The 27,145-nt window shown below is 36.9% G+C and overlaps 2 protein-coding genes and 1 non-coding gene across 3 annotated transcripts in view; 1 reads left to right on the top strand and 2 right to left on the bottom strand.

Moving 5' to 3' along the window:
• The window catches only part of pcca (propionyl-CoA carboxylase subunit alpha), a 30,729-nt gene extending 25,962 nt beyond the window's left edge, over positions 1–4,767 (top strand). The window contains exons 22-23 of the mRNA XM_041790315.1: positions 1,273–1,350; positions 4,241–4,767. Coding sequence (XP_041646249.1) covers positions 1,273–1,350; positions 4,241–4,309 — 147 coding nt within the window. The 3' untranslated portion in view covers positions 4,310–4,767. The remainder of the gene's footprint in view (positions 1–1,272; positions 1,351–4,240) is intronic.
• A 1,884-nt stretch (positions 4,768–6,651) lies between these two features.
• On the bottom strand, positions 6,652–6,782 carry LOC121511602. Its single transcript, XR_005992059.1, has one exon. It is a non-coding gene; the product is annotated as a U8 small nucleolar RNA (small nucleolar RNA).
• A 5,506-nt stretch (positions 6,783–12,288) lies between these two features.
• LOC121511175 (poly(A) polymerase type 3-like) lies at positions 12,289–26,392 on the bottom strand. The gene is made up of 17 exons (XM_041789769.1): positions 26,385–26,392; positions 26,049–26,222; positions 23,043–23,109; positions 22,848–22,929; positions 22,133–22,258; positions 22,012–22,049; positions 21,244–21,355; positions 21,041–21,130; positions 19,733–19,871; positions 18,658–18,730; positions 18,411–18,531; positions 18,118–18,202; positions 15,277–15,330; positions 15,051–15,170; positions 13,429–13,529; positions 13,112–13,341; positions 12,289–12,555 (listed from the first exon to the last, which is right to left on the bottom strand). The coding sequence occupies exons 1-17, from the start codon at positions 26,390–26,392 to the stop codon at positions 12,289–12,291; spliced, it is 1,887 nt and encodes a 628-aa protein (XP_041645703.1).
• Between the last annotated feature and the right edge of the window lie 753 nt (positions 26,393–27,145).

The raw sequence follows: 27,145 nt of genomic DNA on the forward strand, positions 1-27,145 counted from the left end.
GGTAATTAATGGTATTAAATTTATTCATGCTTCAGGAAGCAGTTTGTTGATAAAATACCATGACTAGTAGGAATAGAAAAAAAAAAACAACGCAAACAGCCTGAGGATGTACTGTGGTCTGCCAGGAGAGTTAAAGGTGTAAACCACAGGTGTCAAACGCAAGGCCCTGGGACCAAATCTGGCCCGTGGAACAGTTAAATCCAGCCCACAAGATGATCTCATATTTCTGTTCTAACTGGCCCATCTGTCAGAGGTCTGCAGATTTCCTGAAGTATAAAAAAATGTGAACTTATCATTGATGATTTAAGATATCCTTGTGAATTCATAAAATCTTAAAAAGTAAGGAGGTAAAAATAAGAAGCGGGAAAAGGAATGTGGGAAAACAAATGAATTTGTGTTTTAATTTCAGATTTTCAATTTAGCATCTCACAATTAGGACTAAAACTGAGGATTTTGGCTTTCAATTTCATACTTTGAGCATTTCAACTCATAATTTTGACTTCTCATATAATATTTTTGTGCTTTAAGATTCATAGTTCTAATTTTTTATTCATGTTTTGACCTTTATAACCAGTTATTTTGTATTTTATCTCACATGTTCAACTCCAAACTTTGACCTCATACCCCACAGATTGACCTTTTGGACTCACAATTTAAAATTTTGAATCATATTTTGACTTTTAATTTCATGATTACAAATTTTATTTCATATTTAGACCTTTTAAAACTCATGATTTTGACTTTCTTTCTAATATATTTGCCATTTAAAACTTTTTTTCAATTTCATGTTTTGACCTTTTTGAACTAATAAATGTACTTTTCTCAGATTCTGAGCTTTTAAACTTCTCTTTTTAAATGTCAGAATCGTTTCTCATCAGTGCTACGTTTTTTTTTGTTCATATTTTATTACCGGTGAAACAAGGTTGACAGTTTATGGTTATAAAGGTGACCCTGTTAGGCCCTCAGGTTAGTCCTGAATCCTGAATCCAGCCCCTGCTGTGATTGAGTTGGACACCTCTGGTGTATACTGTTTTTAAAGGTGCTGCAGCATAAATTCTAAATTAAGGATTACTTAAAAATATACTAACCTGCCTGCTCCCTAAGTTTATACCCTTTCTCTTATGTTTTTATTTATTTTTCAACATCTCCCCTTTTTTGGAACAACTCCACCCCTTTTTTAGAATTAGTTTATTAGAGATCCAGATGTTCAGAGTTTATGATGAACTCTGAAACCACATTGCCCTTCCTTAACACTGTCTGTGCTGGTTTTAGGTTGCAGAGGGTCAGGAGATCTGTGTGATTGAAGCCATGAAGATGCAGAACAGTTTGACTGCTGTCAGGCAAGCAAAGGTAACAGTATGAAATACTGATGAAGTAACCACTGTTGTTAATGTCATCCATGATTAGTCAGTAATAGATTATAATAACTTTTAAAAGAAACTGTGAAAATTGAATGACAGCGTTTGACACTGTAATGTCTTTATATCAATATTGTGTGTAATTTGATGTATTCATAGTATCAGCCAAGTAGAAAAGAACAGGCCAGGGAATATTCCAAAAGGATGCACACACACTGCTCTTGTCAGGTTGCTCTGGTCATATATTAGTCATGAACTACTAATTTAATTTTGCCAGTGCACTTCAGCAAGAGTTTTGCATATTTCTGAAATCACATGAGAAAGTTGCTGGAAGCAGGCGCAGTGCCAGGATTACAACTTTGGATGGGCCTAATAATGTCAAAAGTTTAAACAAGTTACCCTTCCTATAAACAGATATTTTTTATTTTAATGCTGGTGTTTGAACATGTAGCCTACAACAGAGAAGGCCTTGTGTTTCCATGACAAAATGAGTCCTATTGATTAATTCACTGGCAGTAGTAACGCATGCCTACCTATTCTGTTTCGTGTTCTCAATTGAAAACTGTTCCTTAACTTCAGCGTAAGAAAATTCTCTCTTCTTGACTATGATTGAAATTATTTGTGTATTGATTGTGGGGAGAGGGAGTGAGAAAGAGGGAGAAGACGGCGCATAGCGTTGTCAGTTTGAGCTTGGATCACAAACGGTGTCATTTTTGCTTTTAAGACGAATACAGTTTATTTGTTTAAAGATTTTCATTTTGGGGATTTTAGTACGTTTAATGATAGAGGAGGAGGTGGATAGATCTGGAAACGGGAATGAGAGAGCTGGGGAGAGACATGCGGGAAAGGGTCACAGTAGAACTGGGAAATTAATTGGAAAAAAAAATTGAAACCAACATTTAGTGCCTCTAACCCACCTAAACCTGCCATGACAATTATTACAATTTTTTCCTCTTTTCTTGGTAAAATTTAAAATTTTACGAAAAACATTTTAATTTCAGCTGATGTGTGTTTTGATTTCACATGTTTGAATAAATAACCATAGATTGTTAATCCTAGCCTGTTCCTTTTAGCTGTTTGTTTTAAATTTATACACATATTTACAAAACAAACAGAGTCAGATGTTGGAGGTGGAATAATTATCATTTATCATAATCAAGGTAAAAAAATTCAATTAATTGTGAATTTGATGTTTGCCATAATTGCCCAGCCCTAGGTCACAGGCCGGATTGGAACCCAGGCCGCCCGCGTACATGGGGCGCAACCTAAACCACTAGGCCTCTGCGCCCCATTAAGACAAATACAATTTAGAGAAGATCAGATCAGACGGGGACATTTAGCAGTAACTTGTGTCATAAAGAAACATTACTCCAGTTATAAAGGTGTGTGTGATCCTTAGAAGGACCAGTATTAGTCACTGTGGATGAGATCGGTGAGGAAGAGTTGGTAAAAACCTTGAGAAGAATTCTGACTTGGACCTTTTTCTTCACCTGTAGTTCTCTTCCTTCTTTTTTTTTTAAATAACTTTTATTTAGAACAGTGGGATATGACATTCAGATATACACAAAAATAGTGATCAGCAACATCCTTGTACAAATATAAATAAAAGTAATTTGGTACAACAGGAGACCCAAAAAAATTATATATATATATATATATATAGTAATTCAAAACAAACAGAAATAGTACCATATGATCACTGACCTCAACTTGGTGCATTATAAGCCCCGTAACCACCCACCCACACCCAAACAAACGCACGGGTCCATGGGAGTTTTGAAGGGAGTGAAGGAAAATTAGGAAAAGTGGTAGACGTATAATGCCTAATTTTAAAATATCTGAAAAGATGTGATCGAGGTAACCCATAAGAAGATGATGAAGAAAAAGTAGAGAATACCCCATCTACATATAAATCTTGAAAATTCTTGATACCTTTTTTGTACCACTGCAAGAAAGTCGAGTCTAACAATGAAGGGGGAAATAGGTGGTTATTATATATTGGGGCCAAAATTGATCCAGATAAAAACTTAAAGTGACATCTAAATTGCTGCCAAACTTTTAGAGTGTTAAAGACTACAGGATTGTCTGTATAATAGCTAATTTTTAGTGGCATGGAGGACAGCAGCAGAGCAGAAAGGGAAGATAAGTTACAAGACAGCGCTTCCAGTTTACACCTGGGAATATTAGAGGATTCAAGCCAGTAAAGAGCCTTGTGAATATGAGCAGCCCAGTAGTAGAAACAAAAATTAGGCAGTGCTATACCCCCACTAATTTTGCACCTCTGAAGTAGAATTTTAGAAATTCTTTGAGCTTTCCCTCCCCACATAAAGGAGCTTATTAACTGGTCAGGCATTTTGAAAAACTTTTGGCTCTTTCTTTCTCTCTCTTTGTCCCTCATGGATCATCTGCTAAGAAACAAGCTAACCTGCGCCAGTTTATCAAGCATTGAGGGTATAATATGCCCTGACACACTGTGGACAGAATTATCTGGCTCTCTGACTATTACACTGTAATGACATAGTATTCAAATCCATATTCTTTAATATGGAGATGGCCTCCCTCTTGCAGCTGTAACAGCCTCCAAGATTTTGGAGTGTTTTTGTGAGAATTTGTTTGAGGTCAGAAACTGATTTTAGGATGTTAGGCTTTAAATACCATTCAAATTGCTATAGTATAAACACAAGTCTATTAATCTCAGATTTTAGGGCTAAATGGATAAGTCCATCCTGTAATGCCTCACCTGGTTGGAAGTATTTCTCAATAAACGTTGAAGTTAATCACATGTAGTGATTTCAGGGCCTTTTCACAGAGTTACCTCAGGTACATTTACTTTGAATTTCCGTGTTTTAGTGTATAACTGTGTGTGTTCTCCTTCGTTTCAGGTCAAGAGTGTCCACTGTAGGCAGGGGGAGACGGTGGGGGAGGGAGACCTTCTGGTGGAGCTGGAGTAAGACAACCTGTGGCCTTCGATGTGTGACGGGATGAGCTGAAGGAGAAGACCCAAGAGGATGATGTTTTCCTTTTCCTTTTAGTCAGCGGTCAGACTCCACACAGACCCCCAGCAGAGTTGAGTCTCCCTGATGGTGACTCAGAGCTCAGCTGTATCAGCTGTTTTATGTGTCTTCTCTATAGATTTCTGTATATTGCTTGGTTTGAAGCCAATATCTCAGACTCTTTCTGTGGTGCTTTATTTTGTTGATTTTAGTTCAGCTAACACACATTTTGAAAAATGTATTAAACCATGATGGGTTTGGGCTTTGTGGGTAGTTTTATGATGTAAACATAGGAAATATCCTCCAGTGCAATGCAATTACACACATCCTTTTTTCTTCATTTTACTGTGACTAACGGTTTTTTTTTTTCTGAACAGCCTTCAGTAGCCTTCTTGATATGTAAATAAAAATAAAAGCGACAAAAAAACTTGAGTATTTTTGTATTTATAGTATTTAGTATTATAATAAGGTATTCAATGTCATCTTACTCAGGAAAGATCAATAATCAAATGGGAGTTGTGCACCAATGATCTAAACTCTCATTCATTTTTAACAGTTTTTGACCAGTTTGTCCCATACTTGTCTATGCAAACATTTTCTGTGTGACACATGGGGGCGCTGTGGCAGCATTTTCCTGCTTCAAGAGTGTTAAACATGAGAAAATTTAATATTTTGTGCATGATTCCTGCAATCTCTTATTAACTATCTTTGACCTTAAAATGAGTCAAACATCAGTTTAAAGACCTTTACCAGGTAAACTTGGCCATAAAGTTGGTAGAAACAAGCAGAAAACTGGGATCAAATCAATGCTGTTAACATCACAAAATCATTGTTATGTTGCTTGTATTTAGACCTGGCCCTGTGGCTGAATGGTTGAGGAAATTCACTAGACACTGCTGAAAAATACCCACATGTGGCCCGTGGTGGGTGCTAATTCCACACCCTGACAGGGCTACATGTCTACTGCAGTCAGACTACTCCCATTTCTACCCCTTAACTCTCCCCCTTTGTCTAAAACCTCCTCTAACCCCTCAAGGGGAGTAAGGGGTCGAGGTGAAAACCTTCCCTTAAGAAATGAGACGCCACTTGGTTGCTGTTCATCACACACTGCTGATTTACAGTGTGTCATCAGAGGTGACAATAAAGCTTCGACCATCTCATTTCCATATATTTATAAAGTAAATAGCCCTCGTTTACATCGGTACATACCAAAATTACAGTAAACTCCCATCCCTAATAGCTAAAGATTGGAATATATGAGAAAACACAACTGTTGTCTTTTCTATAATCACTTTTAAATGCCAAAAAATATTTACATTTATGTGCCTCCTTTGTAGTCCGTTGTGGCATTTCACAAGTGAATGCAGTGCATGGTGGGAAATTCATCATTCCCCTTGGTTTCAAGTGTGGTCCTGAAAAATCATTGTTTCAAGGGCTATGTAGCCCTTAGCTCTACCCCTTTGTTCAAAAGAGAATTGGTTACCCCTTCACCTGACGTGAACATGCAAAACCAAGGGGAAGGGTTAAGATAAGGGCTAAGAGGTAGAAATGGGATTCATCCCAAGTTGTTGTCTTCTACTGGAAACAGCTAACATAATCTAACACTTTTAGAAAGAAAAGAAAACAGCCAAATGGCAAAAAAAAAAAAACTAACAGCCAAATTTACAAGAGATTTTTTGTTGTTAGAGTACAGTGTGATGAAAAAGTATTTGCCACCTTTCTGATTCCTGAGTTTGTTGCATATTTATCACACTTAAACAGAACACTTTTTTTTTATATATACAAAAGACAAGTGCAACGTCATATATGAAATACCCTGCATGTCTTGCAATAAAACATATGTTGGGGAGGGCTTTCAGTACACAGCAAAAGGAACACAGGTCAGAATGCGAAAAGGAAATGGCGAGAACGTGAATGCAAACAAAACACAAAACAGAACAAGAACAACTCAAATCTGCCTTTTTGTTGGCTGCTTCAAGGTCTCATTTTAACGTCTCAATGTCCAACGCTAAAGATTTGTTGTCCTCAGACACTGGGTTAAACCTGGTCTCACAGTTAGATAGGGCTAAAACATCACTAGGAAAAAAATGTATTTATATATCTATACATATAAATAAACATTTACGCTTCATGGCTACCTTCACTTAGCTTGATTTGATTTCTGAGTAGTTCTTGTTGGTTCTGTGCCTTTCTCCAGGGCACCTTAGTAGTACTCGGGAAATAAAATGGCACCTCTCCAGCTACCACAGTTTCCACCTCCATTTCCACCCTCTTGCAGACTTAGCTTCTGCTACCACAGAATCAGAATGGCACTTTAGTGAGTTTCTGTTCCCACAAGCTGGAGATACTCATCATATCTCATTCATCTCCAGTCATCATTTTCTGATATTCCAAAGGTGGAGTCATGGATAAGGATGTATGTTATTAACAGCTATTTATATTCTAATTTTATCATTATTATTATTTATTATTATTATTATTATTATAATTAAAAGTAATATATCACAAGAAAGAAAGATATAGACTAACCATTGAACTTATACATTACATAAATCTATGCTTTTATAACAGTCATTCCCATTTTTGCAAAAAAGAAAAAGAAAAAAAATGAAAAAAAATATACATAAATATAAATACATTGAAAATATTTTTTCTTAAATAAACTCAATAAAATTGAAGTAAAGTGCAAATGAAAATACATCCTTATGTATTCATTTTACTACCCCATAATTGTATTTATCACATGTCCAGTTTTTTATGAGTCCCTCCTTTTTGTTGTTGTAAATTTGAGAAGTATTTATTTCGTGCTAATAAGCCTGATTCAAGCCCTGTTCTTTCAGCAGCTTGATCAGTTCCATGAATTGATAGCCTGTTCAGCATGGTGCTATATGTGCTGGTTTATGTTTGAATGATAAATAAATATCTTTGTGATGAGCACATTGTTTCATGACATTTCATAAAGTTCAGGTTTGTTAAACTGTAAGTAGATTAGATATAGTTATTGAATACAAATCAAATCAAGAGTAAGATTACCAATTCAGTGTTAATATTTGAATGGGCCCCGGGCCCCTCTGTACTGGAAAGGTTGGGCCCCGAGGTCAAAAAGGTTAAGAACCCCTGGTTTAGACTATATGCTTCAATGAGGTATTTATCAGCATTTTACCTGGTCACCTGGTCATTAAACAGCTGTTTTTTTCTATGTAGAGAGTCGGTTCAGGACAGAGGGCGTAGAATGTTTATCTTGACATTGATGAACAGCTATATACACTATTGTTTCAGCTAGAGAAGAAAGCACAAGGGCAAGATTTTATATGTGAAGCCAGTAAGATTTCTAAGAGTCTTTCTTGTCTGCAGCTGCAATTCACTTTAAAGGGGTTACTGCAAGGACACCCAGGGCTTGCCCAAATTGTAACCTAATCTCGACAGCGACAGTCGCTTTTTTTGGAAGACAACAGCTGAAATGCTGTTTGATAAAAAACTAAACAAATGGAAGCAATATCTTTTAGCTGTCAGTAGGTGGTGTTGTTTGACGTCGCAAATTAGATCTTATGAAGTCTAATGGGCTCTATGCACGGCAGGGGTGGCGTATTTCCGGTGGAAAATAAGACCGTTTCACAACTTCCGCTCAACGATACGTGCTAAGCCAACGGAATCTAAATCCTCCTATAACTGCTTTAATTTGTCCATTTCGTTGGGTTTTTTGTTTCGGTTGTTGTTTGTGTTTACTCTATCATCATCCCTTGGCATCCAAACAAGCTAAAATGATGTTTCAAAAACAGGTGAAAAGCACTTCTGGACATCGTTGCTGCGTGCTGCAATGTACATCTTCAGCTAAATTTAACTCGTCATTGACAGTCAGCTCAGGTAACTCATGCAAACAGCGAATACACCGCAACGTAAGGCTTCTCTTATTGTCAACCAATAAAAAAAAAAATGCATAGATCCCATAGCATGCATCCTTTGACTTAAGAACTGTCTCTCCAACCGTTTTTCTCTGTTTCCGTCTGACTAGTACAACTTCCTGTTTTCACAGGCGCCTGGTGACACCTAGTGGACATTTTTATAACTACACCATAAACAACAACATTTACAAACTGAAGTTACATTTGTGTGGTGAAGGCAACAGCAATAATGAGATCCAACTCTTTTTCCAAGTCTGATCACAAAGCCATAATTCCCAGTTAAATGATAAGATTAGAGTCAGAATTTTAATCTCTGAATTCTGGTTTCTTTTTTGGCTAGAATCTAATACAAATCTAAGAATTCTGACTTCAATGTCAAATTCTGAGATTAAAGTCTCAGAATTCAGACTTTAATTTAGGAATTCTGACTTTTATCTTAGTATTTTGAATTTAATCTCAGAGTTTGATTTTTGTCTTGGACTTCTGGTTTAAATCGTAGAAATCATCCTTTTGTCAGGATTAACACTTATATATGAATTCTGACCTCATCTTTGAATTCTGATTTTTTTCTTAGAATTTTTATTATAATCTTAGAATTTCAACTTTAATCTAGGAAGCCTGAATTAAATATCAAATTCTGAGATTAAAGTCAGGATTGAAACAACAGAATTCTGACTTTTATTCAGGATCTGACTTTAATCTCTGAATTCTGACTCTAATCTGAGAATTCTGACCATTTTTTCAGAATTCTGGCTTTAATCATGGAAATCTTACTTTTTCAGTATTATGACTTTAATCTTAGAATTCTGATCTTTATATAAGAATTGATAAAAAAAAATGCCCCTAAGTGGATTATCAGTTACCAAAAACACCTAATGAATAAAATGAGACACAAAATATAATTGTTAAATTTTATGGAAATTTTGATTTTTTTTATTTCAGTAGAAAGTTAAATGAACATTTCAGTTCCAAAAAAATAGATTTTTCTGGCTATTATTTGTGTTTCCAGGCATTAAGGGGTTGATAATTCATACTTTAATCTAGGAAATCAGACTATAGTTTAAGAATTCTGACCTCAATCTCTGAATTCTGACTCTAATCTCTAAATTCTGACTTTAATCTCTGAATTCTGACTTTAATCTCTGAATTCTGACTTTAATCTGAGAATTCTGACTCTAATCTCTGAATTCTGACTCTAATCTCTGAATTCTGACTCTAATCTCTGAATTCTGACTTTAATCTCTGAATTCTGACTTTAATCTGAGAATTCTGACTCTAATCTCTGAATTCTGACTCTAATCTCTGAATTCTGACTCTAATCTCTGAATTCTGACTTTAATCTCTGAATTCTGACTTTAATCTGAGAATTCTGACTCTAATCTCTGAATTCTGACTTTAATCTCTGAATTCTGACTTTAATCTGAGAATTCTGACTCTAATCTCTGAATTCTGACTCTAATCTCTGAATTCTGACTTTAATCTGAGAATTCTGACTTTAATCTGAGAATTCTGACTCTAATCTCTGAATTCTGACTTTAATCTGAGAATCCTGACTCTAATCTCTGAATTCTGACTTTAATCTCTGAATTCTGACTTTAATCTGAGAATCCTGACTCTAATCTCTGAATCCTGACTCTAATCTCTGAATTCTGACTTTAAACTCTGAATTCTGACTTTAATCTCTGAATTCTGACTTTAATCTGAGAATTCTGACTCTAATCTCTGAATTCTGACTTTAATCTCTGAATTCTGACTTTAATCTGAGAATTCTGACTCTAATCTCTGAATTCTGACTTTAATCTCTGAATTCTGACTTTAATCTGAGAATTCTGACTCTAATCTCTGAATTCTGACTCTAATCTCTGAATTCTGACTTTAATCTCTGAATTCTGACTTTAATCTGAGAATTCTGACTTTAATCTCTGAATTCTGACTCTAATCTCTGAATTCTGACTCTAATCTCTGAATTCTGACTTTAATCTGAGAATTCTGACATTCTTTTAAATATCAGAATTCTGAAAGCAGAAAGTGTTTCACCTCCTTTCAGTGGGAGGTTTACAAATATTTTTTCATTTTTCAACTTTTAATCTAACTTAATATAATTCATATGGGAAAAGACAGGAGTAGAGAAATCACATTTTTTATTTTATTTTATTTCTTTTTTTATTTTTTGGGGAAAGGGGGCTTGTTTTTTTTTTTTCAAATTATTCATTTGGGGCGAACCGAAGCACTCGGAGAAAACCCTAAATCCCCCCTCAGTGGACCTGCAGGTTCTCCTCATAGCCTTCAGGCTCTGACAGGAACCTTCAGCTTTGGCTGTGAGTTGAACTCTGCAGGGCCCTTTAGGCACCTGAAGCCAGGCATCACATCCAGCTATACTCTCTCTGGTAGCCAAAGTGAGGCCACTCACACCGAGAATAAACCAGAGGCCGGACTTCAGGCCCCAGCACACCTTTTCACAGCTTTTTTGTCAGTGTGCTGTGAAAAGTTGTGTCCCACCAACCCACCCCTATGCAGACCAGCTTTCAGCCGCCACAAGAGGCAGGAGGGTGAAGATTGTAGTTCTCCTGCAGGTCGGGTCCTTTAGAAGCGTCTGTAAGAAACAACAGGAGAAATATGGATGTTAGACTCACAGCTTCATTAACTCACATGTCCATGTAAAAATTGTAGAAGGGGTGAGACAGCACATTTACATTTCCAGTGGATAAATACAGAATACACACATATTAAACACACGTGTAGAAAACACATTGTTGTCATTTTTAAGATTAATGCCTGAAAGCAGAAGCAGACTCAGGATGTTTGAGGGCCGAGGGCTGCAGTGATAAATAGGGCACCTGCTGTATGTTGTTGGACACAGGTTTTCTCAAGTTTTACCCACTTTGAGGGCGATAAAGGCGGCGATTTGTCAAACTGTCCTGAATAAAAAGGCTTCAAAGAAGACACTTTGTCAAATTTGTCCACATAGAGGGCACCAGAGAGGGCAGGTTGATGAATTATTGCCATCTACAGGGCAACAAATCATGGACTTGATCACATTTTGCCCATTAAGAGAGCTTTTTTTATCACATAGAGGGCACTTTGTTTGATTATGCACACTAAATGGACATTTTATCAAATTTTGTCCATATTGAGAACATTTTAGAGGGCACTTTTGCAGTGTTTGTTTGTTTGTTTGTTTTTGTGTGTGTGTGTGTGTGTTTTTTTTTTGTTTGTTTTTTTGTCAAACATTATGGAACTGGGGGTGTGGGGAGATCACCCCCTCTGCCCCCCCTCTGTTTCCACCAGTATCTGAAAGCTATAAAATCTTTGAGCTAGTGGGTGGAAAATGAAGCTCTGGGATGCTGTGGCATCCCAAAATCATAAATCAGTTAATGCCACTATCATCTGGAGTGCAAAAACAGGAAGTCCAGATGCTTCTACTCCTCTGGTTTTCAAACTTTTTTTGCCCAAGGCACACCAAAGGTTAAGCCAAAATCTCAAGGCGTACCATATTCACATTGTTAAAAATGATGCAAAAACAAGGCAAAATTAGGCAAAAACTGGTGAAACAAAGTAAAAATGGGAAAAATTGGCAAAAAGTGGCCAAACAATGGGTTAACAGTGGCAAAAATGTGTTGCAAGTGTCAATAATGTAAAAAGACTTGGCAAAGGTAGTAAAAATGGCTTAAAAGTGAAGAAAAAATGGGGAAAAAAGTGGCCAAACAAAGGGGAAAACAGGCAAAATTGGCACAGTGTTGCAATTCTGGGTTCAAAGTTGCAAAAAGGTGGAGCACATTAGAAAAGAAAGGAAGAGAGTGCAGGAGTAAGGAGGAGTTAGTACTGGTAGTTCTGAGCTTTACCTCACGAGCTTGAAGGTGATGTTGCGCTTCACAGGTGCTGCAGGTGTGGAGAGTGTGGAGGGCTGGTCGCAGAGCTCGTCTGCAGGGACGGTCTGAGACGTGCTGGAGCCTTCTGTGAAAAACATTTCTTGTGTGAGCTGTGGATCTTATGGCTCAAATCAAGCGAAAATTAAAGTGAGCAGGCTTTCTGTGATTAATAGATAGAGAGAGTTTGACTTACGAGGTCAGGTCTGAGCTTCTTGCTCTGAGTTTCAGGCTCAGAGCTACAAACTCTCTTTGTGCTCTGAGAAGGACCAGAGTTTCCACGTTCTGCAGCAGGAGAGGACACAGGATGGGTGGGCTGGCCTTCAGATCTCTTCTTCTTGGCTGAAGTTTCCAGCTGTTGATGAAGAGGCCGCTTTGTTCCCTGTGGACCCACCGAGGCTGAGGCAGACGGGCGGCTTGTTGAAGGAACTGAACTCTGCAGACAACAAGAAAAATGTTTTTGTGGCAATTTAACCAACAGTCTTTTAGGTGCAGTTTCACATCTTATGGCTTTGAAAGAAAATGTCTATAGAGATAGAACGCGCTTCATCGGATTCAAATATATTACAGATTAATGTCAGCTGATGCTGAGAGTGATTCTGAGGTTTTAATGCAGGTCAATCCTCAAATTACAGGCCTTAAAACACACAATTTAAAGTCTGAGGATGGATAATTGAACTAATTTCAGTCCTTCAGGCTGTTGAGGTTGCTTAGCATCCCATTAGGATTCCAGGAAGTGACTGCAGCCAACCAGGAAACAGCCATGATGAAACAGGAAGTTTGTAGTTTTCATAGCTTCTTAAACATGCTTCATTTTCACACTTATTTAGGACAATCTGAGCTAAAAGCAGCAGCTTCATACATGCTCTAACATCAGCTGTTTTCATCTCATTTCAGTGCCAGCATGTGAGCCAGTAAATCTGCAGATATCTCCACATGTAAACAAATAGTTTCATCATAACATACTCATCAGAAAGCATGGGTTGACATACCTGGTTCCTCTTTAGAGCTAGCGGTTTAGGCCAGCCTTTACCAGTCATGGCTGGTCTGACAGCGCCGCATGGAGCCGCTGAAGAAGTCGGTCTCACAACAGGCGCCGCTGGCCTGAACACCCTGTTTCCCGGATGAGGGTCCCTCCAGGTCTGGTTCTCCTTCAGGATGTACCGGGACGATAAAGTCACCCCATTCTCTGTCATGTTGGTTGTTTCAGACAGGTTGTAGACTGCAGGAACAAAAGTTATGAGGTTTACAACATCACACAACATGGGTGGCTATTATTGCATTTTAAAGGATTATTCTAGAAACATACCATGACATCTGAAGGGTTTTAGCTCAAAGTAAAGATTAAATGCTCTGGGCCGGTACACCTTCGGGTCCAGGAGCAGTCCGATGAGCCAGGAAGTGGTGATTCTGAAACAGACAGACCAATGAGATGACATGTCAAACACCACTGAATAGAAACCTTCTGACTACCATGAACACCTTTGACTGCAGACGTAGATTTCATTTCATGATTGACCCTCAGGCATCACTTTCATTTACTACCCTTTAAAGCCATTAAGGACAAAAACGTCCACTTCCAAAAAACTGCTATAAAAACTTAACAGATTCATATTTTTTTCAGCTTCTTTTGCATAAATCTCTGAAACAACTTCAGCTGTGCTCAAAACTACCAAACATTCAACCATTTTGAGGATTTTAACCCTTAAAATGCCAGTTTGATTACTTAAAGTCAATATTGTTTTTTATGAAAAAAATAAATGATAAAAAAAAGTGATATCTTCCTTAAACCAAATGTTGGATGGCTGGGCCATTATTTCTAAATCCAGCTTGGACATGTCAACGATTAGCCAAAATACTGACTTTGATGCATTATTAGTTTTTTGTGTAGCATCAGATTTAAAATTTACTACCCTTTGGAGTCATTAAGGAAAACGTCAAGTCACTCTAAAGGGTATTAAATTTTAAGTCAGATGCTACACAAAAACTAAATATGCATGAAAGTCAATATTTTGGATAATGTTTGACATACTCAGGACTGATTTTAACCCCCCCAACATTAGTTTTCTGAAAAATAATGACTGTTTTGCTATTTTTTTTAGAAAGAATATGACCATCCTGTAATCAAACTGACATTTAAAGGGTTAAAATCCTGAAAATTATCCAAGAATTGATTTTTTTGATCAGAACTGAAGTTGATTAAAAGATCTTACCAAAAAAAGCAGAAAAAAATATGAATGTATACTATTTTATTGCTTTTTTGTCCTTAATGACTCCAAGGGGTAGTAAATTTTAAATTGGATGCTACACAAAAACTAAATATGCATGAAAGTCAATATTTTGGCTAATCATTGACATGTCCAAGCTGGATTTAGAAATAATGCCCCCGCCATCCAACATTTGGTTTAAGGAAGATATCGCACTGTTTTCACTGTTTTTATAAAAAACAACATTGACTTTAAGTAATCAAACTGGCATTTAAAGGGTTAAAATCCTAAAAATGATTGAATGTTTGGTCGTTTTGAGCACAGCTGAAGTTGTTTAAGAGATTCATGCAAAAAAAAAGCTAAAAAATTTTAATCTGTTAAGTTTTTATAGCAATTTTTTTGGAAGTGGACATTTTTGTCCTTAATGGCTTTAAAGGGTAGTAAATTTGTTTCAGTGTCCTCTAACCTATTAGAGCAACTGAAATTTGAATTCAAAATTTTGCTTAGAAGGAAACTTTGTTGCAAATAATTAGACCATATGCACTAACAGCTAAAATGGTGAGCAGAGAAAGAGGAAACATTTGCCCAAATGGACAAAAATGTCCCCAGTGATGCCTGAGGGTTAAAACCAGTGACAGAGTCAACTATGAACACGTTTGGCTCAAACTCTAAAGAAAGCCTCCTGCCGTCATTAAAATAGAGTCATGCTGTCATGTTTCCTTACTTTCCATCTCTGGTTGGAGGAGCAGTGAGGGACTCCGTGTTTACGTGGGCCCTGGAAATGTATTCAATCCTCTCCAGGGTCTTCACCAGGTGCCTGATTTTGGACTCCAACAGTCCGACCCTGAAGACAAAACATAACGTTTAGAAAGGCAAAAGCAACGCAGCAGCTGGGAATAAAAGATTCAGAGTGAAACTGGGCTTCTCATCTCGGGGCTCTGTGTACTCACCATTCAGGATGCTTCTCCTCTGTAGGCGACGTGAGCTGCAGTTTGATGTAGTGCCTGTAAAAGCAGAGACAGAACAATGCTGACAGACTGCACAAGGCTGGACACTTACTACACTGTCTAGAAACCAGACTGGAATTTGACTCATTGTTAGAGGGATTTATGATCCATATTTCAATCAGGGCAAGCTTGGACACTTGTCCTTATTCTAGACCAGGGGTGTCAAACTCAATCACAGCAGGGGCCGGATTCTGGATTCAGGTCTAACCTGAGGCCCTAACAAGGTCACCTTTTTTAACCAGAAACTGTCAACCTCATTTCACAAATAATAAATGATTCTGACACTTAAAAAGTTAAAAAGGTAAGTTTAAATTTACTGAGAAAAGCAAATCTATTAGTTCAAAAAGATCAAAACATGAAATTGAAATTGAAAAACACATTTTAAAGGTAAATATATCAGAAAGAAAGTCAAAATCTTGAGTTTAAAAGGTCAAAATAGGAAATAAAATTTGTCATCATGAAATTAAAAGTCAAAATATGATTCAAAATTTCAGATTGTGAGTCTGAAAGGTCAAACTATGGGATTATGAAGTCAAAGTCTGGAGTTGAAACTATGAGGTTAAATACAAAATAACTGGTTAAAAATGTCAAAATATCACTTAAAAATTAGAATTATGAATCTTAAAGATCAAAATATTATAGAAGTCAAAATTATGAGTTGAAATGCTCAAAGTAGGAAATAAAAAGTCAAAATCTTAAGTTTGGGTTCTGATTGTGAGATGCTAAATTGAAAATGTGAAATTAAAACAAAAAATAATTTCTTTTTCTACATTCCTGACTTCTTATCTAGATATTTTTACTTTCTTTTTTTTAGATTTTATGACTTAACAAGGATATCTTAAATCAACAAGGATAAGTTCACATTTTTATACTTTAGGAAATCTGCAGACCTCAGACTGATGGGACAGTTAGAACAGAAATATCAGATCATCTTGCGGGCCCAATTTAACAGTTCCACGGGGTGGATTTGGCCCCCGGGCCTTGAGTTTGACACCCTTGTTCTAGCCTTGCAACTTCAGAGAAACCCCTGTGCTGACTCTCTATGATTGTGGCTTTCTTTTTGTGTATTTCAGATTAAATCTCTGTAAAAAGCACCATAAAGGCTGTGAATGTCTGCTCACTATCTAAAACACTATTACCCTCACTATAAATCTCATACTGTCTGTTCTGACTCTATAATGGCTTAAAAACAGACTAATATCAAAAACAGTCACAGCACAAATTTTCCCAGAGAGGTCTGAACAGACAGCATGTTTATTCAAACAGGACAAGATTACAGACAGCTCAGATTCATCCATACTTCAGCTACAGAACAGCACATTTCAGTCACACATCATACATTACAATGATCTAGCCAGTTTAAACACTGAACCATCGATTAAACTGATCATTTGAGCACGCTTCAGTCTAAAACGGCCAACTGTGGTCTGCAAACCCACAAACCAATCATTCCTCAGCTGTTACTTTGGTATTTTTAGGTCTGATGTTCAATCAAACAAAGACACGATCTTAAAACAGCGTCAAAATAAAACTAGAACACAATTAAGGCAGTAAAACAGCACATTACAAATAATCCATCACTGATTTAAACAGAAAATAACATTTCAGCACCTTATCAACACAACATCACACATTTGATTACAACCAAAAAACATGCAAGTAACATGTCAATAAAAGTTTTCAGTGTTTATTTTTAGAGCATCATCTCACAAAAACACTCCCATAACAACTGAATCTGCTACGCACAGCACAATGTTTAAAAGCACGATTCCTCGTCTACAGACCTCACAGTAAAGATCAAATAAAGAGCACAGATAGTACACAATGTGATTAAAATCCTTTCTTATACAAATGGTACAAAACAACCAAATGTATGAAAATAAACAACAGGAAAATCAGCTGACATCAGTCTGTGCACATGTACAGATCATGAAATACTTCACAATTATAAACAGCGGCTGAAGCATCTAAAAAGTGTCTAAAAAGTGTCTAAAAAGTGGTTCTCAACTGGCAGGTTGGGGCCAAAAAGTGGGTCATGGAGCTTCTTTCAGCAGGTCTGGAGAAATCAACTCTCAGTAAATCTACGCAGTGCTTTTTAAACATGTCTGCTCTGTCTGCTGTCATGTTTCGTACCATCTAAGGTCAAAAGGGAACGGTTCTATAGAGCAGTGGTTCTCAACTGGTGGGTGGGGACCCAAAAGTGGGTCACAGAGTGGTTTTCAGTGGGTCTCGATAAGGTGTCTGGGAAAAACGGTGGCAAAAGTCCTGAAGTCCATCTTGGACATGCATTGATACCTTTTGTTTTACCCTGTTTTACTGTGAAATTGTGTAAATTTAAATTTTTGATCAATATTTCAACTAATTGATCTTCTCTTCTTGTAATAAATGGCTACTTTTCTCATGATAATGAAATAAGTTCACAAGTTCTCTGGAAAATTGGCTAAAATTGCCAAATGATGGAGAGAGAGGGTGTAAAATTTGTCAGTTTTGTCCCTTTTCTTTTTATATATCAGGTGTTTTGGTCCAGCTGTTGTTGAATATTGTTTGGAAACTCCTGGTAAGACAGACTGGTGGGTCCTGAGGCCAGACCAGTTGAGAACCACTGTTGTGAAGGATCTGATTAAACAGATCTTTTTAGGGGAAAAACGTAAATGTAGGCTAATACAGGCGAAGGTGATGAGTCCAGAGGTGAGAGCGGCTGAAAACCACTGTTTAGGAAAGTCACATGTATTTGAGAGTGCTTTCTGCAGCTTTCTGTTCCTTACTGGACTAAATAATACATACTGGTACTGATCCGTGAACTTTGATGTTTGGAAAAGTTTGGCCCACTTCTCTTTGCCTTCCTGGATGGCTTCAGTGATGGTGTATCCTGTGAATGTTGAAGGGAAAGTTTTCAGGGCTTTGTAAACAGGATTTGAAGAATTCAGGCAGTTACAGGAGTGGCAAAGTCTGCTGGAAACTGAACCCCAAATAAAAGCAGACTTTTGGGAGCGTGACTCTGTGACGGAGTGATTTAATCACACAGAAAAATCCCTCTTTTGGTGATTTGGGAGAATATCAGATCTGTGACTACATACCTCTCTGGAGTTCCTCTTTCATGATGCCTAACGTGGAGCGGGACACATTGAAGGTCGAATTCTGCTGGGGGTAAGCCGGGGTGATGATTGGCATCAGGTGGGCGCGGTCAGCTTTGTTGTCCTGAAAATACAGATTAATGACAATATTTTCATTTTAGCTGTTTTCTTTGAGGAAATTTGACATAAAATGTGTGACAGTTTAATATTCACAGCTGTAAATGCAGATAAAATCCTGCTGAAGACATACCAGGGGGTTCCACACTGCGAAGCTCTTATCAAGGTACACCAGAGTTTTCAGCAACACTGGGCGCGGCCACTTCCTGTGAGAAAAATGACACATTTCAGATCATCTGATTCTCTACTGCACGGGTGTCAAACTCAAGGCCCGGGGGCCAAATCCGGCCCGTGGTACAGTTAGCACCAGCCCACAAGATCATATCATATTTTTATCAAATCTGGCCCAGCAGTGTAAGGTCTGCATTCATGATTTCCTGCAGTATAAAAATGTTAACTTAACCCTGGTGACTCAAAATATCCTTAAGTCATAAAAGTTTTAAAAGAGCACAAATAATTAGAAAAAGTCAGAAATGTGGCAAACGAAATTGGTTTGTGTTTTCATGTCATATTTTCAATTTTGTATCTCACAATTATGACTTAAGCTTATGACTGCGACTTTCAATGAAATATTTTGACCTTTCAATTCATGATTTTGACTTTTAATCTAATTATGGATCTTTAAGAGTCACAATTTTAAAATTTAGGTCATATTTTGACCTTTTAAAACATATTATTTCAAACTTCATGTCATGTTTTGACCTTTATAACTCCTAACTTTGACTTTTAAGCCCATCTTTTGACCTTTTAGACTCATGATGTTGACTTTTATTTTATCTTTTTACCTCTAAAACGCATGATTTCAACTTTTTCTCTCATAAAGTTGCCTTTTAAAAATATTGAAACTTTTAATTTTGTGTTTTGACCTTTTGAACAAATAAGTTTGACTTTCTATCTCAGATTTTGAGCCTTTAAACGTATCATTTTGTCTCCTTCTTTTATCTTAAATCATTTATCATCAGTGCAAAGTATTTTCCCCCCTGTAACTTACTGCTGGTGAAAATAAAAATGACGTTTATGGTTGAATGTGGACCCTGTTAGGCCCTCAGGTTCGACCTCAATTCAGAATCCAGCCCCTGCTGTGATTGAGTTTGACACCCCTGCTCTACTGCATTACTCAGCAAATATTTACAAGGTTTTATCTCTTCACACTAAATGTCAAGTACGCTCTGACTCTTTAAATTGCCACCATGAAGGGGAAAACTCACCACATGCTGAAAACTTCAAAGAATTTGTGCACCAGAGTCGATGCTGATGCGTTGGGGTACATTTTGCAGATGCTCGCCACCATGATTGCCCAAGAAACCCCGCCGAGGAAGCCCAGCTTGTTGGAATAAATCCTCCTGCCTGAAGACACACAAGAAAAGCAGGAAACCGTTTGAGATCTGCAGCTCACTATGTTCTTGAAACAAAAAAAGACCTGTTCTGATATTTGTTAAATCGCTGCAACTGCTTCCTGTGACTTTTGCTATTTTTACATCGTAAGGAAAGGTGTTCTAACTCATAGCAGTTCATAAGAAGAGTCCATAGGTCTGTTTGAAGACGGCCTATGTAGAATAAACACACTTTCATACAGGGAACCCACCAATGAATCTGCTCTTACACACCACATGGACAAATCTGCTGTGCTGATAAAACACTACACATAAAGTAAATCTCTGCTTTGATTATTTCAGTAAAAGGCACTGGCTGTTATGCAGATGTCACAAAAATGACTGAAATATGAAAGGGAATCCTCAAAGACGGGGAATTACAGAGTAAAAGTGGAAATTATTGTTTCCTAACTGGCAAACACATCTGCAGTCTTCATACACTGAAATACCAAGTTGTTTGAATAAGAATAATGTTGCATATTTGCGTTGGTTGGTGATGTTTAACCACATTTGTTAGCTTTTAGAGCATCATATAATCCCTTTACTTTATAACTGAAACGTGGAGGTGTGATATCTTCAGTTGTATGATGGAAAAATCCAAATATAACTTTATAAAGTCTGTTTTTAAAACGTGGAATGAAAGAGGATCAAGGAATTCTTATTTCTCATGACCTGGTTAATTTTGTCGACTAAAACTATGACTAAAAATGTTCGTCAACAGCCTTTGTTTCATGACTAAAACTAGACTAAGACCAACAGAAAGAGATCTGATGACTAAAACTGACAAAACCTAAGTTTAATTTTCATCTAGATGACTAAAACTAGACTAAAATGTGAGGACTTTCATGGGCTAAAACTAGACTAAAACTAAAAAGGATAGAAATGACTGGAATGGGACTAAAACTAAAATGCATTTCATTTAAAAACTAAAACTAAAATTAAAAATGGCTGACTAAATTAACACTGCCTTATTGTGTGTGTATGCAGATGCTGTTACTGGCTTGTGTCCCTGTTAAGAATGAAAGCCAACAAATCTAAATGTTTTTCTGTTGATGATGAATCATTGTTCACAGGACTAACTTCAGAATAAGCATCCACCTGTTCACACTAGAAAGCTGAACTACATGTAGCGCTGTAACTCACGTTTGGCCCACAGCTTAATAGCTCTCAAAGCCAGCTGAAAGGTAGACACATCTGGCACACTTTGGCGGATCTCCTCTGTCACCCGATAGCCTAAAACACACAGAAAAAGACCGAGGTTAATAAAGAAAGCCACAGGGTGGACTACATACACACTAAATGCTTCTATACTGTGTCTGGTAACCAGGGCTTCACTGGATACTTACCATTAAGACTCCTCACACACTCTGGTTTGAGGTCCTTCAAAAGCCTGTCATCAAGGAGGTCCATCTTCTCTGGGATGCTCCTCCGACTCACCCTGGCGTATACTAGGTCCATCTAAATGTAACAGAAGCACAAACCAGTCACTACAACGCATGCAAACAAAGACCTGAACTCAGATATACAGCTGAACAGTGCTAATTTTGTCAGCTTTTTTAAATTCTAGTTTTAGTCTTTAAATTAAATGTATTTTAGTTTTAATCCCATTCTAGTAATTTCTAGCTTTTTTGGTTTTAGTCTAGTTTTAGTCGATGAAAACTGAAAACATTTTAGTCTAGTTTTAGTCCATAAAAAGTCCTCACATTTTAGTACTTTTAGTCCAAGCATTTATTCTCTTGCCTAAATCTGGTACCAAATCATGGTAGTATGTTCTCTGCACTCAGCTAAACCTGGGGTCCCTGCTTTCTACAGCTGAGAGGCAGAACAGATACAGATGCATTGTTTTTGACAGAGTTACCCACAGTGGAGAAATTTCACAGATTTTGGATGTCCGACGAAAACTACTTTACATTTTAGTCTAGTTTTAGTCATTTTGACAAAAACTAAACTTAGTTTTTGTCAGTTTTAGTCACCACAGATCTATTTTTGTTAGTCTTAGTCAAGTTTTTGTCATGAAAAAAGGCTGTCGATGAATAGTTTTAGTCATAGTTTTAGTTGACGACATTAATTCTGCAGCTGAAGACACGTTTCTCCTTATTCTCCAGATTATTTACCTCGATTCCATCATAGGTGAGTTTGATGACGGTAAGGCCTCTTCAATCGCCTACAGAAACAGAATTTGTGTTGGTAACTTGTACAAGGAAGGAAAGTTGCTTTGACTTGCATGGACTGAACTGTGTGTGTGGCTTACCAGAAGGTCTTTCACCTCTTTCTGGGCTTTGAGTTTATTATAGAAGGAAGTGAAAAACTCCTTCCTTTCAATGAAGCCCGGACCAACGCAGAGGATGTCAATATCAGCCCCTGTTAGAGAAGCAAAGACTCAAATAAATGCAAAGTCCTTGGAATACTCTTTTCACTATCAGGTTCATGATTCTCTCTATTGTCCTGCATTTATTTGGGGGCTTTTACGCTTTGATTTGAGAAACAGCACAGCGGATAGAGTCACAAACTGAGGAGAAATATGGATGGATTTCACTCTCAGACAACAGCCTGTGTTTACAGGGTGTGCAGACAAAAGTAGGGCTGGGAGATATTATCAGCATGATATCAATCTCAGATAATGGCCGAAAAAGTCAATTATTGGATCAGCAGATATTTACAGCTGATATTTACAGCTGATATTTACAGCTGATATTTTGGATATAAAAAGCTGAAGTCTCTTTCTTTATTCATCATCATTCATTACACTTTAAAGTGTGTTTGAAGGACTAAAATTTTAGGTCTGAAGTATTTAAATATAAGCATCAGCTCAAAATCATTTGTGTATATCAGATATAAGCAAAACTCCAGTAACATGCATCCCTTGACTTAGGAACTATGCTAACAGCGCCCCATAGGGTTCATAATTCTTGATATGCTCTTAATATTAAAATCAGAAACTGTTACATACCTTTGAAGTCGGCTCCCAGATGATAAGACCCAAAGGGGAAGATCTTGCCTCCAACTTTGTCTGTTACCACCTCAGGCACGTCCTGAAATCACAACAACTTGTTTGGAAAACTATGCAACTTAAATGTTTTCAGCAACATCGTCAGAGAAACTTTTCAAAGAGCAAACTAGGTTTGAAAGAATAAAGATATCTTACCAGACTCATGCAGGTTTCTTTCAGCCATTCCTTGTAGAGTGACTCCAGTTTTTTAACCACTTCTTCTCTGAAAAAAAAAAAATCAGAACCAGCATTTTCAAACATTGTCAACTTTTAGCTGCAACCATTGCCTCCATTTTTGCTGATTCATAAACATCTATTTATTTAAAGAAAAGCCCTTTTTGCTGTAACCAGCTCAGAAAGTGCCACAAAAGCTAGCTTAAATGAGCAAAAAATGGTGAAAAATTGGTGAAAAGTGTCAAAAATGGATTGAAGTAGCAACAAAAATAAGTTGGCAAAGATGGTCCAAAGGTGGCAGAAATGTGACAAAAAAATGAGAGACAGATGACTAAAATGGGTAAAAAGCAGTCAAGAGTGGCAAAAATAGGAAAAAAGTGGAATTTAATGGCATTTAAGTAGCTTAAATGGGCAAAAAATGGAGAAAAGGTGGCAAAAATGGGATAAAAGTGGCTAAAAGAAGTCCCAAACATGGGCAAAAAGAGGAAACAAGCGGTGTTTGATAGTAAAAGGCAGCTTAAATAAGCAAAACGTGGTGAAAAACTGGTGAAAAGTGTCAAAAATGGTCCAGTGGCAAAGATGTGGCAAAAAATGAGAGACAAGTGACTTAAATGGGCAATAAGCAGTCAAGCTGACAAAAATTGGCATAAAAGAGGAAACAAGGGGTACTTAATGGCAAAAGGGCACATAAATGGGTGAAAAGTGACAAAAAGAAGTTGCAACGGTGGCAAAAATGGGATAAATGTGGCAAAAATTAGATAAATTTGGCAAAAATGGGATAAATGTGGCAAAAATTAGATAAATGTGGCAAAAATGGGATAAATGTGGCAAAAATGAGATAAATGAGGCAAAATGGGATAAATGTGGCAAAAATGAGATAAATGTGGCAAAATGGGATAAATGTGGCAAAAATGGGATAAATGTGGCAAAATGGGATAAATGTGGCAAAAATGAGATAAATGTGGCAAAATGGGATAAATGTGGCAAAAATGGGATAAATGTGGCAAAAATGAGATAAATGAGGCAAAAATGGGATAAATGTGGCAAAAATTAGATAAATGAGGCAAAAATGGGATAAATGTGGCAAAAATGAGATAAATGAGGCAAAAATGGGATAAATGTGGCAAAAATGAGATAAATGTGGCAAAAATGGGATAAATGTGGCAAAAATGAGATAAATGTGGGAAAAATGAGATAAATGTGGCAAAAATGGGATAGATGTGGCAAAAATGAGATAAATGTGGAAAAAATGAGATAAATGTGGCAAAAATGGGATAAATGTGGCAAAAATGGGATAAATGTGGCAAAAATGAGGTAAATGTGGCAAAAATGAGATAAATGTGGCAAAAATGGGATAAATGTTGCAAAAATGGGATAAATGTGGCAAAAATGAGATAAATGTGGCAAAAATGGGATAAATGTGGCCAAAATGGGATAAATGTGGCAAAAATGGGATAAATGTGGCAAAAATGAGATAAATGTGGCAAAAATGAGATAAATGTGGCAAAAATGGGATAAATGTGGCAAAAATGGGATAAATGTGGCAAAAATGGGATAAATGTGGCAAAAATGAGATAAATGTGGCAAAAATGAGATAAATGTGGCAAAAATGGGATAAATGTGGCAAAAATGGGATAAATGTGGCAAAAATGAGATAAATGTGGCAAAAATGGGATAAATGTGGCAAAATGGGATAAATGTGGCAAAAATGAGGTAAATGTGGCAAAAATGGGATAAATGTGGCAAAAATGAGATAAATGTGGCAAAAATGAGATAAATGTGGCAAAAATGAGATAAATGTGGCAAAAATGAGATAAATGTGGCAAAAATGGGATAAATGTGGCAAAAATGAGATAAATGTGGAAAAAATGAGATAAATGTGGCAAAAATGGGATAAATGTGGCAAAATGGGATAAATGTGGCAAAAATGAGGTAAATGTGGCAAAAATGGGATAAATGTGGCAAAAATGAGATAAATGTGGCAAAAATGAGATAAATGTGGCAAAAATGGGATAAATGTGGCAAAAATGAGATAAATGAGGCAAAAATGGGATAAATGTGGCAAAAATGAGATAAATGAGGCAAAAATGGGATAAATGTGGCAAAAATTAGATAAATGTGGCAAAAATGAGATAAATGTGGCAAAAATTAGATAAATGTGGCAAAAATGGGATAAATGTGGCAAAAATGAGATAAATGAGGCAAAAATGGGATAAATGTGGCAAAAATGAGATAAATGTGGCAAAAATGAGATAAATGTGGCAAAAATGGGATAAATGTGGCAAAAATGAGATAAATGTGGCAAAAATGAGATAAATGTGGCAAAAATGGGATAAATGTGGCAAAAATGGGATAAATGTGGCAAAAATGAGATAAATGTGGCAAAAATGAGATAAATGTGGCAAAAATGGGATAAATGTGGCAAAAATGAGATAAATGTGGCAAAATGGGATAAATGTGGCAAAAATGGGATAAATGTGGCAAAAATTAGATAAATGTGGCAAAAATGAGATAAATGTGGCAAAAATTAGATAAATGTGGCAAAAATGGGATAAATGTGGCAAAAATGAGATAAATGTGGAAAAAATGAGATAAATGTGGCAAAAATGGGATAAATGTGGCAAAAATGAGATAAATGTGGCAAAAATGGGATAAATGTGGCAAAAATGAGATAAATGTGGCAAAATGGGATAAATGTGGCAAAAATGGGATAAATGTGGCAAAAATGGGATAAATGTGGTGAAAATGAGATAAATGTGGCAAATAAGTTTGACAATAAAAGCCTTTTGTATAAGTTTGTGAAACAAACTGATTATTGTGATTAATTTTTGAGGTCAACGGTTTTTTAAACCTTTTAACCTTTTTTAAGTATTCTGGGGGAATAATATTTAAATCAATACATAAAAGAGCCACAAATCATCAGCAAAGAGCCACAGGTTGAGCATCACTGCTCTAAAATGTGTATGTCATAGTAAAGATGTGTCATACCTATGCTGAAGCTCTCCACTGTCCTCAAAAATCCCACAGGACTGGAGCTCCTCCAACAATGATTTGGTCCTGTCCAAATCCTTTTCCTCCGGGAAAGCCTCGCTAACGGGAGGAGCAACGTCATAATCACTGCAGCCAACAGCTGCTTCTCTCTCTTTGTTGAGGTTTCTCCAACTGAAAAGTGACATTTTTGTTTTAAAACTCAAATTATGCAACAGTCGTGAAAAATTGTGTAAAACTACACAGAAAAACAAAACTTTCAGTTTAGTGTAAATTCATGGTTGTCTCATTTCCAGATAGCCTGCAGCTAAAATGGTTGAAAAATTCACTACTTACAAAGACATCGCTGCGATTTTTCTGGGATCGTCTTGAAACTCTGAAATGGTCTCTCGTCCTCACAGATGTCTGAAATTTAAATGAGCTGGCTGTATGTATAGTCTAGTCTGGTTCGAAAATGGGAATGTGGCAAAATGTGTCATCAAAGCCACATGATGTCATCATATGCAGAACAGAACGCGGGAAAATTCGACTGTAAAATGACGCACTCAGTTAAAATACCGCGAGATCTAATGGACGGGATTTTACGATATTTTAATGCTGACAGTTATATTGATGATTTATTGAAAATATGACCGAGTAAATGATATTACCTTGTGTCCTGTGAAAACCTGGAGCTTGTTCTAGTACCGTTAGTGTTCCCGTTAGCATCTGTAAGTCCTCTGTTGTCCGTTTAGTTAGTTTGAGGTTTGTAGACGTGATTGTGCCGCTATACGGAGTTTCAGCCTACAGCAACAACGACACATCAGTCAGGCTGTAAATGAAGGGAACAAGGTAGTAAAAGTAGGGGAGAAACAGTGCCCAAATTCATATTTAATAGTTTAAGTTGATGTTTAATATTCGGAATTGGCACAAAGCTTTATGGAGTTTGTTCAATACAACATGAAGATGTTGAATGCAGCCGTTACAGCTATGCTACAAGCTAACTGTCCTGTTTAACTCAATGGCTTTTCTAAATTCCTGTAGATTCTGACGGAATTACTGTGAACGCAGTTTGTCACTTTTTTGTGGGACCTGCTGATAAAAGCTGAGCTGTATAC

Source organism: Cheilinus undulatus, linkage group 6 (genome assembly GCF_018320785.1).
Source record: "Cheilinus undulatus linkage group 6, ASM1832078v1, whole genome shotgun sequence".
NCBI classification, from domain to species: Eukaryota; Metazoa; Chordata; class Actinopteri; order Labriformes; family Labridae; genus Cheilinus; species Cheilinus undulatus.